Source organism: Leptonychotes weddellii, chromosome 10, assembly GCF_054177405.1.
Source record: "Leptonychotes weddellii isolate Sample4059 chromosome 10, ASM5417740v2, whole genome shotgun sequence".
Classification (NCBI taxonomy): domain Eukaryota; kingdom Metazoa; phylum Chordata; class Mammalia; order Carnivora; family Phocidae; genus Leptonychotes; species Leptonychotes weddellii.
The window spans coordinates 69208832-69225471 of record NC_138378.1 but is presented as its reverse complement, the minus strand read 5'-3'; the positions used below and the strand labels follow the sequence as shown (position 1 = coordinate 69225471).

General features: G+C 38.3%; 1 protein-coding gene across 3 annotated transcripts in view; it reads left to right on the top strand.

The window, feature by feature from the left end:
- Positions 1 to 16276, top strand: part of FAM161A (FAM161 centrosomal protein A) — a 24961-nt gene extending 8685 nt beyond the window's left edge. The window contains exons 2-7 of one of the 3 annotated variants that reach the window (XM_006733195.3): positions 867 to 1105; positions 3485 to 4651; positions 5012 to 5179; positions 6972 to 7071; positions 14241 to 14395; positions 14831 to 16276. In XM_006733195.3, coding sequence (XP_006733258.2) covers positions 867 to 1105; positions 3485 to 4651; positions 5012 to 5179; positions 6972 to 7071; positions 14241 to 14395; positions 14831 to 14969 — 1968 coding nt within the window. In that variant the 3' untranslated portion in view covers positions 14970 to 16276. The other 2 variants (XM_006733196.3, XM_081832046.1) reach the window with 2 other exon arrangements.
- The last annotated feature ends 364 nt before the right edge of the window (positions 16277 to 16640 follow it).

Genomic DNA, 16640 nt, shown 5'->3' with positions numbered 1-16640 from the left:
TCCCAGGATTCCGGGATCGTGACCTGAGCCGAAGGCAGACACCTAACCATCTGAGCCACCCAGGCACCCCATCCTCAGGTTTTCATCTCTCATTGCTCCATTCTCCCTAGTCAACCTTATCCACGTCCAAAGCTGTACCTGTCACTTCTCTGTGCACTGATACCTGCCATATCTCCCCCTCCAGCCCAGCCTTATTACCAGCTCTCCACATACATTCCCCTCTCCCCCTCCCCATTTCCTGGACATCTAGCTGCCTTACTATCCCTTCAAACTCAGTGTTCCTAAGAGAGAGATTAGTTTCCTTTCCCTAAAACACTCTTTTCCACTGTTTTCCCTATATTGATGCATGGCAGCACCACCATCTACCTAGACAGACAGCACTCCAAACAAATCTTTCTACTTTCTTGCCCACAACCCAGGCCATTATCAAGCTGATACTTCAGCCTCCTAAATCTCCCAAGGCAGCCTCCTTGCTTTTGTCCCTGGCACTGCTCCCTTTATTTTGCCTTTAATATCTCTAACTCAGACCTTTGCAATAGCCCATTAACTACTGCCAAACTTACCTTCCTTCACTCTCTCCCACTTGCTACGAGAAGACTCCTTCTGAGCATTACTATGTCACTCCTCTGCTCACATCCTTCAACGTTCCTGTTGGCTATGGCCTGGCCACCTGGGCTCTTGGTTGGGGCTCTTGACGTTGTACATAGTTCACAAGTAACTTATAACCCATTATGTGTATGTAGCCTACAAGTAACATATAACCAAATTAAGTGTACACTTTCAGAAGCAGCATTGGGAATCGGTGTCAATTTAATTTGTCTTTCAGTTTTAAACACCATATGACAGGTTTTTTTTCCTCTTGCCAGGCTGATTTTAACACCAACATTTCTGAGGTGGATGAACAAACACATATAAGCAATGAGGACTTTGTGGACTTTTCTGATATATACCACTCTAATGAAGAGTATTTTAGGAAGCTAGAAGAGCTGAAAGCTGCCCACTTGGACACTATGGCAAAGTTAGAGAAGATGTACCAGAATAAGTTAAATTTAAAAGAAGTTCAGCCAGTGATCATCAGGGAAGAAGCTTCTAGTGTCTCTTCCAGGTGAGTTTGTACATAACGTTATTTGTGGGCTGTAAAATGTATTCTTAAAAGTGCAGAACAAAACTATTTCAGAATATTTTCTTTCAACTATCCCTTTGTACTTTTAATGATATACAGAGGTTGGATTTTATTCGAAATGTGTGATGGCTTATCCACCAATGGCTTCTTGTTTTGAGAGTCATTTGGTGGTCATTTAGTCTTTTCTCTCTGACCTGCCACTCACAGAACTATAGATATGTATCAACATATTTAGTCTGGGCCATTTTTAAATTTTTATTTATTTTTTTAAAGATTTTATTTTTATTTATTTATTTATTTATTTATTTTAAAAGATTGTATTTATTTTTTGACAGAGAGAGAGACAGCGAGAGAGGGAACACAAGCAGGGGAGTGGGAGAGGGAGAAGCAGACTTCCCGCCGAGCAGGGAGCCCGATGTGGGACTCGATCCCAGGACCCTGGGATCATGACCTGAGCCGAAGGCAGACGCTTAACGACTGAGCCACCCAGGTGCCCCTAAAGATTTTATTTTTAAATAGTCTCTACACCTAACGTGGGCTTGAACTTAAAACCCGAGATCAAGAGTTGCATGCTCTACCAGCTGAGCCAACCAGGCACCCCTAGTCTGGGCCATTTTTAAATGATAAATATTAAAATTTAATTTTAAAACCCTTTACATTATGTGGATTAACATGAGTTCAGGGGCACCTGGGTGGCTCAGTCAGTTAAGCATCCTACCCTTGATTTCAACTCAGGTCCTGATCTCAGGGTTGTGAGTTCAAGCCCCGTGTTGGGCTCCATGCTAGGCATGGAGCTTATAAAACAAAACAACAACAACAACAACAAACCTGAGCTCATTAAAAATATAAAGTACGGGTACAGCTCTCTCTCTTGAGTGTGCCCGCTCTTGTATCTCAAGAGTGTACTTTTTGCTTTGATAAATTTTCCCATTTCTGTTACTCAAATAAATAAGTAAGTAAATAAATAAATAAATAAATTATACTATACACACACACACACACAAAGAGTTCAGGACTCAGACATAAATCTGATTCAGGTTTTCAAAATAGTCTGTAATTTCTGGACCCATTTCTGCTATGAACTCTCTTGTTTTGAAACTTGAGGCAGGTCCCTTAACTCATCCAGTTGGTCAGTGCTAATTGTGCATCTCCTGTGTGCCAGAAGTTGCCTGGGCACTAAGGAGTCAAAAATCAAGATGCCCGGGGCACCTGGGTGGCTCAGTCGTTAAGCGTCTGCCTTCGGCTCAGGTCATGATCCCAGGGTCCTGGGACGGAGCCCCGCATCGGGCTTCCTGCTCAGCGGGAAGCCTGCTTCTCCCTCTCCCACTCGGCCTGCTTGTGTTCCCTCTGTCGCTGTGTCTCTGTCTGTCAAATAGATAAATAAAATCTTTTTAAAAAAAATCAAAATGCCCTTAAGGAGCTCAAAGACTAGCTGAAAGCCAAAAATTGTGATACAACATGATGTAACAGTGCTTTGGAGACAGAGGAAGAAGCGATTGATCATGTCATGGTGTTGGTAGAGGGACACAGGCAGGAATTTTCTATGGAACTGTCATATCCAAGTTCAGTATTAAAGGAGGAGTAGCTGTAGCAGATGCAGGAAACAAGGAGTGGGCTTCTAGGCAACAGAAACCATGTGTGCAGAGGCATGGCGGCATGAGAAATCATGGTGTGTGTGAGGAACTTCCTGTGGTTGGATATGACTTAAGATTGGTAACTGGAGGTAGAGAGAGGCAAGAGGTGAAACAGGAAAGGTAAACGGGGACTAGTCTTTTTTTTTTTTTAAGACTTATTTATTTATTTATTTGAGAGAGAAAGAGTGAGCAAGAGACAGCACAAGCTCAGGGGAGAGTCAGAGGGAGAGGGTGGAGGAGAAGCAGATTCCCCACTGAGCAGGGAGCCTGACACAGGGCTTGAGCTCAGGACCCTGGGATCCTGACCTGAGCCGAAGGCAGACGCTTAACTGACTAAGCCACCCAGGCGCCCCAGACAGGGTCTAGTCTTGAAGGACTTTATAATCTAGACTTTGTTACAATGGCAAATCATAGAAAAGTTTCGAGAAGGGGAGTGACATGACTAGATGTATGTTTTAAGATGGTGACTCTGGAAAACATGTGGGGAATTTAATAGAGCTTAGCCACAAGGAGCCTCTGTTGCCTCCGGTTCCCCTGTAAAAAGAGGGAGTTGAATTAGATAAATTATAGGCATCTCTTAGCTCTATTCTAAATAAAAGTGATAATTATAAGGCCTATCTATCCAGCTCCTATCTTCTAACTGATTATACCTTGATTTTATAGTTCTTAATTTTTATATTTGGTCACATGCAACTGAGAGCGTAACTTAATTATTCTTCTCTTTTAGGTCTGAATCAGAAAAAAACTTCTATCACCCTATCTCGTTAATGACATCATTTTCAGAACCTGATTTAGGACAGTGTTCCTCCTTGATTATGTCTTCCTCTGAAGATGAGTTGCCCAACTCAGAAAAAGAGTATCCTGAGAAAAAGAGGATGATGAGCTATGCTAAAGAACTCATCAACAACATGTGGACAAACTTCTCTGTTGAAGATTATATTCAGTGTAAAGATGCTAATTTCCCAGCAGTTGAAAAAACAAAGAAGAAACCAAGAGAATGGGTGCCAAAGATTACAGTACCTGAGCCTTTTCAAATGATGATTAGGGAACAGAGGAAAAAAGAAGAGAACATGAAATCTAAATCCAATATTGAAATGGTACGCCAACTGCTCAAAGAACAAGAAGAAGAATCAGAGTGTAAGAAAAAATTCCGCGCCAATCCAGTTCCTGCATTCGTCTTTCTCCCCCTTTATCATGACATAGTCAAGCAAAATGAAGAACGCAGGAGACGTTTGAAAGAAAAAACCAAAGCAGCTCTTTTGGCCTCACAGAAGCCGTTTAAGTTTATTGCAAGGGAGGAACAGAAGCAAGCAATCCGGGAAAAGCAGTTGAGAGACTTGTGTAAGTCTAAAAAGAAAACAAATCGATTTAAGGCCCGACCTATACCTCGATCTACTTATGGCTCAACTTCCAATGAAAAGTTAAAAGAAGAAGAGCTCTCTAGAGACCTTATGACGCAGCTGAGAGCCCAAGAGCTTTTACAGAATTCATCCCCTCTGCCTTCTAGGTCAGGTCCCAGAAGCTGTGCTCCGAGGAAGCTCAAGTGTCCTGAACAGGCTGAAAAGTTGAAGTGTAAACACAAGTTTAGGTGCCAGAGTGCTGATTTTGAAGGCCTTCCTGAGAGATACCAGAAACACCTCTCAGAACAGAAGTGTTCAAAACTCCTAACTGGCCGTAAGCCATCTGATCTTCATGCAGCTTCCAATGCATCCACTAAAAGAGAGAAAATGTTGGCAGACATTGCAGCAGATGTAGAACATTTAGAAGAAACACGGCCTAATCTGTCTCCAAGGTACAAGTCATCAGGAGGAAGTGCAAGTGCAAAGCCTGTGCCTTGTACCTGCAACCCTCCAATGCCCACAGTATCTTCTAGAGGCCGAGCACAAGCCACGAGGTAAATGACTAGGATGTAGGACCAGCTGACTCATGGTTGCTAAAACAGTGTTTGTAGCTCTATTGATTTTATGTCGGTCAATTTGAAAACCTGAAGAAATTATATTTGCTAATATATTTTACTATATTAGATAGAGCATTTTGCCAGAGGGTGTCCTTCTAAGAAATGAATGTATTTTCCAGTTTATGAATCTTCAGGGATAGAAAAGATTAGTTAGCCTGTTGATTTCCTGTTTCACAAGTCAGAGCCTTCTCAAAACGTTGCCTTTTTTCAATGTTTGAATTTTCCCCATGTTAAATCTTTGCTAAACAACATTCTCATTGGCTTAAAGGGAATTAAGCCTTAGTTTGTTGCCCTCAGGAGATCACTTGAGGAAAAGAAAATGTTGGAAGAAGAGAGAAATCGGATCCTAACTAAGCAGAAGCAAAGAATGAAAGAGTTGCAGAAACTCCTGACAATCCGGGCTAAGGCTTATGACTCACATCAAAGTTTAGCTCAAATGTCTAAATCCAGAGTCAAATCTCTCAGGTACCATAAAAGAATCCTGAACCTCTAGATCATTGGTTTTCAAACTTTCTTTTTTAATCAGCATATATAATATATGAACAGATTAATTAGTATTTTATTTTCTGGGTTCAAGTTGCTATCACTTACACTCAACATACACACACATACACATTCACACTCACCTTACCTCACGGTGAGGATCATAATGCCATGTTGATGAACAGAAACGTTTTATATTGTGGCCATAGTTAAGAGTTGTAACCGTATGTCAGCATGTAATCTTTTCTTTTTCTTTATACTATTTTTTTTTTTAAGTAGGCTCCATGCGCAATGTGGGGCCTGAACGTGACATGACCTGAGACCAAGAGTTCTATGCTCTACTGATTGAGCCAGCCACGGGCCCCTTCTTTATACTATTTTTGATTGTACAGTACAATATTGAGAAAAATCTTTTTTTTTAAGTTTTTATTTTAATTCCAGTATAGTTAACATCGAAAAATCTTGATTCATACAGATAAAGCTCTTTTTTAATAGTTTGCCATGTAATCTCAGAATATTCTTCAACAAATAGATCTGTCAAAGACCTTTGTTCTAAGGTCTGCATGAAATCTGATATCACAAATTAACACATTGATGTCAATTAACACCAATTATGTGATGTGTCAATTAACACATGTGTATAAGTGTTTAGTGATGTATGTTGCATTTCATTGCAGTTTTAATATAAATAAATATAATATAAATAAAAATATTTGCAGAACCCCTTCACAGAACACTGGAATTCTGCAGTACAAAGTTTGAAAACCAGTGTTCCAGAGGAACATTTTTCTGTAAAAATGTTCATGTTTAAGTAGGAAAATATCTCCCCCAAAGCTGGGTAATATGATTTATTAATTTTTAATCTGATTTATAAATAACCCCCCAAATTTATATTTGCTTTTAATTATGAGTATTACTTTTTAAATATATAGTATTTATAATAATTATATTCCTTTATAATGTATATTATGTTTATATTCCTTATAATGTGTATCAGTGTAATTCATGATAGAGGGAGAAATTTGATGAACTTGAACAAAAATTTTTTAGAAATATACTATTCACCCTAAGAAAGTAACTGGATTTTTCATAATACCAATTTTGTGTATAATTAAGCATAATTATCTTTCTATAGTACAATTATTTTCTCTAATCCATGAAATCTTATTATCTTAGTAGAGTTAGTATGTTTTACATAGAGGAAAAAGCATATTTTAATCATTATAGGATCTTGTGCAAATAGTAAGTACATTTACTGTGAATTTATGTATTTTGGTTCCTTTTCCTCTAGATGTTCTATTCCCTTACTCCCTATTTTCCCCTGACCTGCTCCCATTTAATTAACTTTGCCACCAACCTATGGGAGATCTCATTAGGGGGGAAAAGAAGAGCAGGGTCTTGTTTTTCAGAAGAAATTCCTTAAAGAGAAGATACCTAATTTGGACTAAATTTTCTTGGTTTTCTGCACTTAAAATTGAGTCAAGAGGGCATTTATTCATCTCTCCAAGACAATTTAAAGCATTTTTAGTACATTATGTCTTAAAAATTTCAGAAACATCAGAGTATCCAGACTGTTCCCAGGATGTAAAATGTGTGCTCTCACAACCTAGGGTTTTTATTCTGCATTCCATAAAAATTTACCAGTCTAGGAAAGAATTGTGGTAAATTGTAAGCTGTGCTCATAATTTAATTTCTGATTTGTCATCTAAGCTAAATGTTATATATGTAAGTTATTATTTCTTTTTAAAATTCCATTCCTTTTATTTGATTTTAGAAAAAGTGAAAAGGAAAGGATGAGAGAATACCGACAAGAACTAGAAGAAAGAGAAGAAAAATTAAAACACAGGCCGCTACTATTTGAAAGAGTTGCTCAGGTTGTGTTTGTTGAAATTTAAGAGCTACAGTCAGCTTTTTTTTTTTTAACATCTCTAGCACCTAACTTACAGTCCATTTTTCTTATATGTTATATAATTTATTGAGACATATTATCATTTCTGTGACAGCTTCATCAAATCAGTCAAGTAAGTTTGTGCTTAAATCTGAACATCAAATCTTGTTGAGGCGGCATGTCAGCTAGATACAGAACATGCTGCTAATGCAGTCATAGTCAAAATAATAGTTTCACAACCTGTTTTTTGTGGCTGGTCTTCTTTTTTTTTTTTTTTCAGTACCAACTTAGCCATATAGAGTCTTCATGATATGATTTGGAAGTCCTTGAAGAATTAAAAAATGAAACAAAATGTTAATGGAATCAGATTTATTACTGCCAGATTTTTTTTTCAGTTTCATTGAGATATAACTGACTTAGAGCACTGTGTGAATTTAAGATGTACAGCATGTGACTTGACATACATATATGACAAAACAATTACTACCATAAGTTTAGTTAATAACCCACACGTCATATAGATACCAAACTTTTAGGATTTACTAAAATCTGAGCTTTTAGGATTACTCTTTTAGCAACTTTCAAATATGCCATACAGTGATATTAACTACCGTCATCACGTTGTACATTGTATTCCCAGTATTTATTTATCTTATAATTAGAGGTTTATACCTTTAACCATCTTCATCCAATTCCCCTGGTAACCACAAATATGATCTGTTTCTCTGTGAGTTTGTTTTGTTTTTGTTTTTAGATTCCACATATAAGTGAGATCTATAGCATTTGTCTCCCTTGTCTGACTTATTTCACTTAGCATAAAGTCCTCAAAGTCTATCCATATCGTTGCATATGGTAGGACTTCCTTTTTTTTTTTTTTAGGACTTCCTTTTTTATGGCTGAATAGTATTCCTTTGCCCATATACCACATTTTCTTTACCTATTCATCTTTTGATGGATACTTACGTCTTGGCTATTATTAATAATGCTTGGCTATTATAAATAATGCTTCAGTGAATGTGGGGGTGCAGATATCTCTTCAACATAGTGATTTTGTTTCCTTCAGATAAATACCCAGAAGTTGGATATGGCTGGATTGTATCGTATTTCTGTTTTTAACTTTTTGAGAAACCTCCGTACTGTTTTCCATAATGGCCGTTCTATTTTACATTCCTACCAGCAGTGCTCAAGGACCCCATTTTCTCCACATCCTCACTAGTATAGCATTTGTTATCTCTTGTCTTTTTGATACGAGCCATTCTAACAAGTGTGAGGTGATAACCTCATTGTGGTTTTGATTTGCATTTCCCTGATGATTAGTGATGTTGAGCACCTTTTCATGTACCTGTTGGCCATTTGAATATCTTCTTTGGAAAAATGTCTATTCAGATCCTTTGCCCATTTTAAATTGGATTATTTGTTTTTTTGCTATTGACTTGAATGAGTTCTTTATATATTTTGGGTATTAACCCCTTCTCAGATATATCATTTGTAAATATTTCCTCCATTCAGTAGGTTGCCTTTTCATTTTGTTGATCGTTTTTTTTAAGTGCATCTATAATTTTCATTCTTATCCACAACTGCTGAAAGGACTTCCTTTTTTTTCATTGGGAAAATAATTTGGTCCTGTGGACAGTGAGTCCTGATTTTACTAAATTTATAGTCGGTTTTACAATCTTACCCTAAGAGATACCTGTCCATTTCGCATCATCTTCTTTGTACTCACAAGGGAGGTGTTCATGTGGGTGACATGGCTTAACAATAGAATCACTGGAGGTTACAGGTGCTGTGTTGGGAATTTCAAGCTGTTGCATTTGGAGCTTCCTGCCAGCATTATAGGACTGCCCTTCTCAATGATGTGCTGAGGACAGGGACAGGTATTATAGGTGAATTTATATATTCAATCTCGCAAAGTTATGGGAACCCTTTACTTATAGATTTGGATATAATTTTATGTGATGCTTTTCATTGTAGAGGGTGGGTTTCTTTTTTAGTATCTCAGTTTCAACTTTAGAGGGAAAAATACAGAAAAATTCTGTATTAACCTAGCAGAAAGTGATTGACTTTTATCTCAAAGTAGTTATTTCCTGCTCCCAACTGCAGGCTGTTATGTCTGTTTGTCTGGTGGTTATATCTACACAGACTTCCCACAGACATCTTACATTCATCTTGCCTCAAACTAGATCTTCCTCTTTGATTTCCTGTTTTTGTTGGGCCACAATTTGGTGACTGGGAACCACTTTTCCTCCCTCTTTCAGTTGCCACTGAGAGACCTGACAAGTTTTCTTCCTAAATAATTTTTGGATCTGTCTTTCTCTATTCCTGATGGTGAAATGCTATGTGAAGCCTCTATTATGTCCTCTCTGAGTTATTGTAATGGTTTGACTGGTTTTTCTGGCCTTGCTCTTTGCAAAGCCACCCATTATATTTTCACTTTACCATTCCTGTTCTCTTGCCAAAATGTTAATCCTGGGTAGGTAGTAAATAACCTCTGGTAACAGTGACAGTCATGCATTTTCACTGATTCTACTCGTTCTCATTTTCAACGAATGGTATCAAGAGGTCTTGTCACTGACTTCTTGAAACAATACTTCAAAGTGGGTATTCCTGTATTACAGAGGAAAAAGCTGAAGTTCAAAGAAGGTAAGTAACTAGTAAGGTTTATAGCTAGTCAATAATGGAACTAAGATTGGACCCAAGTCAGTCTGCTTCCGAACACTTAAGACTAAGCTGTCCAGCTTTCTCCCAGAAGATAACTCTGTGAGTCTTAGCATAGTGTATAGAACTCTCTACACTCTGATCCCTGTTAACCTCTAATTGAGTAAATTCTAAATTCTAAACCAAATTAATCAACCACAGCACTCCCCCCAACCCCCCCACCATGGACACCCTTTACTTTCAGACCGTACCAGACTACTAGTTTCAAACTTGAAATCTTTATTCATGCTATTTCTGAACACTCTTAGAGCCTCTTCCTGTTTTTCCTCCTGATCTTTCAAGTCTTCGTATAAAATCACTTCTTGCATTGTTTCCCAGGTTGGATTGGGTGCCGTTTCCTGTGTTTTTCATTACCGTCTCCATACCTCTGTCTTCACTCCTGCTGCACTGTGTGGGAATTAGCTGTTTCAGGATCTCTGTTCCCTTTTAGCTAGTTACTTTTAAAGGTTGTGGTCAAATCTTTGTATTCCCAATACCTAGCACCTAGGATAACGTCTGGCACAGAGGAAATGTTAATAAACATTTGTTGAACCAAAACTGAACTGTCAAGATCAAATTAGCCAGATAATGACCTCTTATTTTTTTTCTGGGATTAGCTGGGCGTGAGAACGCCGAGCTGACCTGTTAGTGATGAGTCTCAGGCTGAGTAAGCCGTTGTGCCTTGCTGTGAATTCCTGCTTCCAAGCACCAGAGAAAGTGAGGCAAAATAAGCAGCGTGTGTGAAATTAAACCCATAGAGAAATTTTAACTGTTGAAAACATAGGTCAGTTTCACAGCTGATTTCTACTTTTGCCACTTCTGGCCCTCACATATGCTGGTCCCTTTGTCCAAAAACACTTTTCTCTCTCCATATATATACCCCCCTTACCTCCCATGAGGACTTGTTACTAAAGAAGTATTCAGTAATTAAATAAGTGAAAGAATTACTATAAATGAAACTTATAGTTATGAAAAATAAGTATTTTCCCCCTTCAAATGAGGGCACTGATTGTAGACAAACTTTCATCGTTGCATGTTATTTTGGTTTCCTGAAGAAGCAACGCTAATTTTTTTTTGTGATCTTTGATAGCAAAATAAAGTAATCAGGTTATTTTGTTTTATTATTATTTTTTTAAGATTTTATTTATTTGTCAGAGAGAGAACGCAAGCGGGGGGGAGCAGCAGGCAGAAGGAGAGGGAGAAGCAGGCTTCCCACCGAGCAGGGAGCCCGATGCGGGCTTGATCCCAGGACCCCGGGATCATGATCTGAGCGAAAGGCAGACGCTTAACCAACTGAGCCACCAGGCACCCCCATACAGTTATTTTAATTGTTCCTCTTATCTCATAGTCTGTGCAATTCTTTGCATGGTAAAATGAAAGGAGGAAATGTTTATTTCAATTAAGAATAATTATATACTATTCACCTTGATATAAAATATTAAAAGGTAGGGGCGCCTGGGTGGCTCAGTCGGTTAAGCGTCTGCCTTCAGCTCAGGTCATGATCCCAGGGTCCTGGGATCGAGCCCCACATCGGGCTCCCTGCTCCGCGGGAAGCCTGCTTCTCCCTCTCCACTCCCCCTGCTTGTGTTCCCTCTCTCGCTGTGTCTCTCTCTGTCAAATAAATAAATAAAATCTTTAAAAAAATATATATTAAAAGGTAATTCTATGTATAGAGTGACTGGCAGTGACTCACCATTGCTTTGGTTTTGTTAACATAAATTAGTGCAGTTTTTTCTTGCAGTCTGTTTTGCTGTGACTATTGCTGCTAATTAACAGCTGTTATTTAATAAATTCACTCACAACTTTGTGCACTATCCATTTATTAGTGTTAATTGTGATCTTGCTGCTGTTGAGTTATTCTCTAGCAGAGTAAGCCTCTGATGCAGGACAGAACAAACCATGTTGTCCTGTTTCTTGGAAATCACAGCATTTATTAATTGAGTAGATTCTAAATTCTAAACCAAATTCAAACGAAGACTTATGAGCACTGACTTTGGTATTTTAATTTCTTTTATGTTTAATTTGTTTACATCAGAATATACTGTTCTTAATGCATTTAGAGTTAGTTTGGGGTTTCTTTATTCTGCTTTACCATCTTTGGGGCATAGTTCTTATCTTCTCACTTTGCCATGACTTTCAGGTCCTCAAGGCTTGTGTGTTGGTGTTCATAGCTTCTGGATGCATTTTTTTTTTTTAAGATTTTATTTATGGGCGCCTGGGTGGCTCAGTTCGTTAAGCGACTGCCTTCGGCTCAGGTCATGATCCTGGAGTCCCGGGATCGAGTCCCGCATCGGGCTCCCTGCTCGGCAGGGAGTCTGCTTTCCCTCTGACCCTAACCCCTCTCGTGTGCTCTCTCTCATTCTCTCTCTCTCAAATAAATAAATAAATTCTTTAAAAAAAAAAAGATTTTATTTATTTACTTAGAGAGAACGAGAGAGAACACGAGCAGGGGAGAGGGAGAAGCAGATTCCCCGCTGAGCAGGGAGCCTGATGCCAGACTCGATCCCAGGACCCTGGGATCATGACCTGAGCCAAAGGCAGACGCTTAACTGACTGAGGCACCCAGGCGCCCCTCTGGATGCATTTTTATTAACTTTTCTAAAAATCGTTTGTTTTTTTTTTTTAAAGATTTTATTTATTTATTTGAGAGAGAGAATGAGAGCACATGAGAGGGGGGAGGGTCAGAGGGAGAAGCAGACTCCCCGCCGAGCAGGGAGCCCGATGCGGGACTTGATCCAGGGACTCCAGGATCATGACCTGAGCCGAAGGCAGTCGCTCAACCAACTGAGCCACCCAGGCGCCCCTAAAAATCGTTTTTATTCATAGTGGGTGCATTTTAGCAAAAGTTTGAGTGCGTTTTCAGTTTTCCAGAGCATCAGGAAATCACTGCTGATGGTTTATCCATTGTAATCGGTCTTTGCTATTTTGGTTTCTCCCGTGGAACACTAGATGCTATAGTCCCTCATTATGCTGGAGTCCCTAGTTTAGGCAAATAAATATCTGACACCTGCATTGCTGGAGTCAGGTTTAAGCTACCTTCAAACTCCGGGATGAGCACTACTACTTAGAGAAGGCAGCATGGTGCAGTGGAAAAGACCCAGGAAATGGTCAAGAGACTTGGTTCTACCACTCACTATCCTTATGACCTTAAGCAAACTGCTTAACCTTAGTGACAGTGGGGAGTGTTTTGGTTTCCTTATTTGTTAAATCTGGGGGTGACACTGGGTGCTCTCCCACACCTTTTCCAATATGGGGTGCAATTGGTGCCCTGGAACTGGCCCATTCCAAGTCACCTTGCTTCATTTGGAGGTCCAGATGGCAATTCTTGGCCCTATACTCATAGGAGGTAAAAGGTGACCAAAGCTGAGGCACTAGTGTGAACCCCAGTCATCCTGTGACTGACCCTGGAAAGCCTGTTTTCTCAGGAACTGTGATGACTCCTGTCTTGCTTCAGATGTGAGAGGGTCATCACAATTTCACAGGTCCCAAAGTCAGGAAACAACATTCTGGAGACTTGAACCGAGTTCTAAATTCTTGTTCTTTTTGCTGTATCCATTGATTCCTCCAGAGTAAAGATAACAACAGTGATGAATTTATCATCTTTGATGGATTAGAGATATGGCATGTAAAGAATAAAAATTACAGTAGGTACATAAACTAAAAGAACCATCTGACAACTATCACAAACTTATTTTCTCCCTGGTTTTTCCAGATAGTCTTCAACAGTCATAAAAGTATTTTTTAAAAAGTATATAAAACAGGTATAGTGTAAAGAATAAACTATAGGCCAAAACTCATGTGGCTACTACCTAGGTTAACAAACAGAACATTGCCAGCACTCCAGAAACCCTTTGTGCCCTTCCCAGATCAAAACCCTCTCCCACTCCCCTAGAGGTAACCACCATTCTAATTTTTGAAATTAGTATTTCCTTGTTTTTGTTATTATTGTTGTTTGTGTTTTGCAGTTTTACCATCCTACTGTGTATCCCTACACAGTATAGTTTGGTTTTACCCATTTGGGGACTTTATGTAAATGAATCATACATACTATATGTATGCTCCTGTGTTTTGCTTCTTTTGCTTAGTAGTATGTTCATGAGATCCATCCATATTGTCATGTACAACTAGAGTCCATTCATTGTCATTGCTTTATTTTATTCTGTTGTATGAATAGACCACTATTTATCCATCCTATTGTTGAGAGATATTTGCGTTGTCTCCAGTTTGGGGTTGTTACAAACAGTACTGTCCCGAGGATTTTGGTACAGGTCTTCTCGGGCACATACGTAGGAGCTTCTCTGCGTAGATGCCTGGGAGTGGGATTGCTGGTCAGAAGGTCTGCATACAGTCAGCCAACTGTGATTATTGGATTTAATTTTCACTGGAGCTTTTAACCCATACATTTTTAATGGAAATTTAAAGTCTTTTGTTCTCCTCTAAAAAGGTTTGTCTTTCCTATAGAAAAATGCAAGAATGGCAGCAGAAAAGCATTATTCTAACACCCTAAAAGCACTAGGACTATCTGATGAGTTTGTTTCAAAGAAAGGCCAAAGTGGAAAAATAATTGAGTACTTCAGCAATCAAGAGAGGAAGAGTTTCACTGAAGATAAAGAAAGGTAACATATATAAGATGTCTAAATGGTTTACCTTTGAACGAATTCTTACCTGCCAGAAAGCATAAAATTCTGTCCTATATTTTTAAAAGATCTTTTAACCTAACAAAATGCATGCGAACTGTTGTAAAACATTGACATTTTAACACTTGGCACATTCAAAATATTACATGGTGATGAAGTAAAGCAGAATGATTTAACTTTCTGACTGACATAAATGATGTAAATAATAAGATGCTTTCAAATGAAGTTTAAAGAGTCATTCAAGGCTTGAAATAGATTAGTTCCCACTTGGCACTTTTGTAGAGTTTTCTTGATAAATCGGAGCTCATACACTTGAGGAAGGAAGACTGCGTGATGGCATACGTTGCAAAGGGTTTGTTGATCTTTAAACCAAATCATTTTTCCTTGGAAAGATTGATAAATTTCTTCCTCCAGCTTTGATGAAGAAGAAAAAATAGAAGAAAGAGAGAATGGGGAAGAAAATCATTTTACTGATACGAACAGCCAGGATTCGTACAAGGAAAAAGAGGAAACTGATGAAGAGAGCAGAGAAGAGCAAGCTGTTAAGGGGTAACACGGACTCAGCGGGCCGCCTGTCGGTGCCTGAGCTGAGGGCAGCCGCGGGCCTTAGCGTACGTGCTTGTGGTGTTCAGGACATCCATGAGAGCCCTCCAGTAGGTGCAGGGCTCCTGGGCAAAGTCATCTGTAGCCTGAAAAGGCCAAGTCAAGCCGAAAGGCTGTGGGGTCGGTTAGCGTAAGGCTTTGCCTAGTCAGGTTTTTAATCACTCCATATGGTTTGCAACTTTGACCTTATTTGTATTTTTAAAAAAGCATTTGAGAATCATAGTTGTCACAAACTGATTAGTTCTAACAGTATATGTTACTTCCTTATTTGGGGCGGAAACAAATGGCATGGCATCGAGAGCAGAGAGAAGTATTGGCTTTTGGCGATTTGAAAAAATTTTTCTGGGAAGTCTGAATCAATAAATAGCTTTAAATTATACTATTTGCCTATTCTTTTCCTCTGCAATACATCTCACAGAATGAATCCTCACACTTGTTTTACTGGGCATGTTAAGTTTCTTATCTGAGCCATTTTTGTAAAAAGTAATAAAATATAGGAAAAAATAGGTACTTAAAATTGGTGTTCATTTCTGCACTGTTTGCTGTTAAATTATCCACACTATCATGACTTTTTCTTTTTATCCCTAGTTTTATTCCAAATTATTTTTGATATGTAAATTATTAGAAAAGTTTTTATACCAGGTTTTTTTTAACCCTATGTATTATGACAGAAGTAATTATAAATATCTGAGTTATAATCTTAATTGGGGGTAAATATCAACACCGTTGTATATATGATGAAATTGTGCATAATAACTTGTCTGAGGCAAATCTCCAAAGTAATTCAGATTTAACTCTTTAATACTAGACCCAGTTGTGCTCAAATTTTATACATTATTGCAGATGTATTTTGTCTTTCTGTGTGTGATGTATGAATCTATCATTTTTCCTCTTTAAGCAAATTTTTGTTTTAAAAATTCAAACCAGACATAAAGATGTGATAGGATAAGACATTTTCTTTTCTAAAAACAACCTCCTTTAAAGAGCATGAACTAATTAACGTGTTTTATAATAGCAGTGTTTCCCAGCTGGAAATTTATGCTTTAAATTAAGAAATAAGGTGATTTTTCTCAAGGGCACATGTTTCCTTATAATTCCTTCCTACAGTTTGTGTTAAAACTATTTGTCACTATAATTAGATTGTAAACTCTTTGAGAGTTGGCACCATTTTAAAATTCATCTTTGTATTCCTTTAATATTTTGCACCAGATTGTGCATATGGTGGGTATTTAATAAAGGCTTGGATGAGTAAGTAGATGAATATGGTTTTTAATTATTTCAGAATGAGTACACATGGGATTAAAATCAACTCCCTTCTAATTTATTGAAAGCCTGTGAAATATAACCCACAAATTGTAATATTTAAAACATGACTTGCTTCCAAGGATTTGTTCCTCATTCTGTCCCTTCTCAGTTTCATGGGAATAGTGTGGGACTTGGTTTCAGGACCAATGTTCAGTTTTCTTTTCTCTAAAAATGAGAGTAGTACTATTTGGGTGGCTGTAGGAAGGATTGGATGATATCATGTATGGAAAAAAAACTCTTTGGAAACTAGGCTATTCGAATGATTAGTGTCAGAAGAAAGAATATTCCTGGGGCGCCTGGGTGGCTCAGTCGTTAA